Below are 3,142 nucleotides of genomic sequence, written 5' to 3'. Positions count from 1 at the left end.
CGAAGAATTACGTCCATTCCTTCCCCACATTTATTGCTTTTTATTAAGTTTTTTTCCCCCTCCCCGGGCTACTTTTCTCCGCCCGTCCTTTTTTTCGGGGGGAAAGTGGCGGTTGTCTTCTCTTTTCACTTAATTAGCTGCATGTTTACAGTGAGATTAGAGCCCCGCAGTTATCACTAACCCATCACAGCGAGTGGCCCATCTGATTAAGGACTAATTTATTTAAAACGATCATTTGCTGCTATTGGCACTTTTATCAACCAATCACCTTGTCAGAACTGCAGCACCACCCGGCCAGACGTTGCTGATTGGCTGAAAGTTTCGCCCCCTTGCAAAGTTTTGCAACCTTTACTACAGTTCCATGCCACTCTGACCCTTTAGTTGTGGAAGTTGCTTAGTTTGGTAAAGGATCACTTTCTCCAGCGTTGTAACTTTTTTTTATGCCTTTTTATTGTTCATCATGATGTCTTCGCCACAAGGCTTAACATTGAAGGATAACAGCGTCTCTGACCCAGAGATCCAAAGGGCTGCTGAAACTGCTTTGAACGACCACAAAGTCCAAGTGTCGAGTCTTCCCTTCAGTGTGGAAGCGTTGATGTCCGATCGGAAGCCTCACAGGGGTATTTTACCTCCTTTGGACGGTGCAGGCGGCAGCACTTCGCAAAAGCTTCCCTCCAAATCAGTGGCCAGAGACTCGCAGAGTCCCGTGGACTCGTCCTGCTCACTGGAAGGTTTTATAAAAACTTACGACGGTTCGTCAGTGAAATCTGAAAACTGCAAGGAGGAAGACTGTGTGCCGTGGGTCAAAAACTCAAGTTACTCGCCGCCTCCAAATAGTGAGTTTGTTTTGAGATTTGTGTGTCTTACGTGGTCCATGCCGTTTTGTACATTTAATTCCTATATAAACGCTTTCGAAATGTGTGATGTTTTAGAAATCAGAGGTTAAACCCTTCGCTCGCCGGTCGAAATGAACAGTCCTTAGAATATTAGATAACTGATGCCTCAGTTGCACACATCTTTAAACGCGTGTGGTGGTTTTTCACTGACTGCCGAACTCAGTGGTGATGCTACAAGCACCAGTCCTTTACTCTCAAAATGCTCGGGCTGCCGACTGCTGCAACTAAACGTGTTGACAGCCAATTAAACATTGAAGTCAACGGGTAGGCAATGCTAACTGATGGGAACAATTCGTTCAGGATACTCCCAACACGGGCAGTGCTGTGGGAAAAGAAAAGTCGCCAGTGCGGACTGCATTTTAACATTGCTTTGGCGGGATAGCTGTCAATATTTGCAAAATGGTCGAACATATTTAATTATGAAGCCTAATTCTATCATAATTAGGTAAAGATTCTATACCGTGTTTTTCTATGGAAGATTTAACAAATATATTGCGGGTGGGAAGTATTTAAGGATAATGATTAGTGTTGATGGCATTTGTTTAAAGAAAATATGTTGTCCGTTTTTAAACTCCACTGTGGTCATAAAATATTGATCAGTCCTTCATTCATTTTTACTAGGACATTTGAGCCCCACTTCTTGCACACTGAGAAAACACAAAACCAACAGGAAGCCCAGGACGCCCTTCACCACCTCTCAGCTCCTGGCTCTGGAGCGCAAATTCCGGCAGAAACAGTACCTGTCCATCGCGGAGAGAGCAGAGTTCTCCAGCTCCCTCAACCTCACAGAAACCCAGGTTAAAATCTGGTTTCAAAATCGCAGGGCCAAAGCAAAGAGACTGCAAGAAGCCGAACTGGAAAAGTTCAAAATGGCAGCGAAGCCCATGCTACCCCCAGGGTTGAGCCTAACTTTTCCCATGAATTCCCCAATGCACGGAGCTTCACTTTATGGACATACTTATCCTTTCCATAGACCTGTGCTCCCAGTCCCCCCTGTAGGACTTTATGCCACTCCTATCGGATACAGCATGTACCATTTATCTTGAAAAAACAATTATAGAAGACTCAAAACTTTCAAATATATTTGAAACGATGCCAGCGCTTTTAACATTGTTTTGATCGCTGTCCCTTTGAAAGGGATATTATGTACTATTTTATATATATATGGAGATTTATTATTTCTTATACCGTATATTTGTGAATAAATTAAAGTAATTGTTGAATACTACGTTATACTGGTCCATCTAGTTTTCATTATTAAACCCCTGGTACCGAAAACAAACATAATTGCACCTGAAAACAAACACATAAGTGTGTTCAAAATGTATCTATGGACAAGCTGATTGCTGTTGTTTATGCTTACCTAACTGGATTGGAGATAAACTTATTTCAAGGTAAAACCATTTGAGGTGCTTAACTCGTTGCAACATTGTGAAAATAAAACATGATAAATGCCCAGATTCTGTACAGATAGTCTAGGAATCGAGTTTATTAAATATTTAAAGGCTTGTACCTTCACAGGCCCTTCCTAGTGTTTTTCCCAAAACCCTTTGACAAACTTCGTGTCATTTTTCTTGCGTGACCAGCTAACGAAACAACATTATGTATTAGCTGTTGTCAAGCTGAAAATAGTCATTTCCCTTGCTTGACATCCATGTTTCAATATGATATAGTGCAGGGTTTACCATTTCAAAGTTGACTTGATTCAAATGTTAGTCGAATCTAGCTAGATTAATGAAACAGATAGTTAACATAATGAAAACCTGATGAGATCACTTTTTGGATACTGTTTCATACAGCTTGTAAGTGGACATGCATAATATTCTTGAGCTTGTAATGCTAACTTACACAATCTTTTTAAACATTTACCTTAGCTTGAAACATAGTTTGTCGTTAGAGTAAATATGGAGCTGAAAAAATCAATTTACATGTATTTTAACTTAAGGTTAAAATATATTTCGAAACATCAGAAAGATTGTAACTGTCCCTGCACATGAGACCTTTCCCACCCTGTTCAAAATTGATAACACTTTTATTTTCTCAGTCTTATTAATCACACAATAGTGGGATGATTCTCTAGCTTTTTCATTGCTGAGGTCAGATTTTGATATACAGTAGTGCAACTGAAAACAATACATCTAGTCAATTGGAATATTCAGACCTTTATTTTGGAGTTTCTACTGCATTATAATGGGCAATTGTATTATATTTTATGGGGACTATCAGTACAGTTTATATGCTGGAAC

At 40.1% G+C, this 3,142-nt stretch overlaps 1 protein-coding gene across 1 annotated transcript; it reads left to right on the top strand.

Annotated features, from left to right (window-relative positions):
* The first annotated feature begins 344 nt into the window (after positions 1–344).
* Positions 345–2,120, top strand: msx2b (muscle segment homeobox 2b). The gene is made up of 2 exons (XM_078549676.1): positions 345–836; positions 1,518–2,120. The coding sequence occupies exons 1-2, from the start codon at positions 461–463 to the stop codon at positions 1,940–1,942; spliced, it is 801 nt and encodes a 266-aa protein (XP_078405802.1). The 5' UTR covers positions 345–460; the 3' UTR covers positions 1,943–2,120.
* Positions 2,121–3,142: the final 1,022 nt, after the last annotated feature.

The sequence above is a fragment of the Cetorhinus maximus genome, chromosome 10 (genome assembly GCF_964194155.1).
Source record: "Cetorhinus maximus chromosome 10, sCetMax3.hap1.1, whole genome shotgun sequence".
Taxonomy (NCBI): domain Eukaryota; kingdom Metazoa; phylum Chordata; class Chondrichthyes; order Lamniformes; family Cetorhinidae; genus Cetorhinus; species Cetorhinus maximus.
The sequence above is the reverse complement of the archived record's forward strand: the minus strand, read 5'-3'. Positions and strand labels throughout refer to the sequence as shown.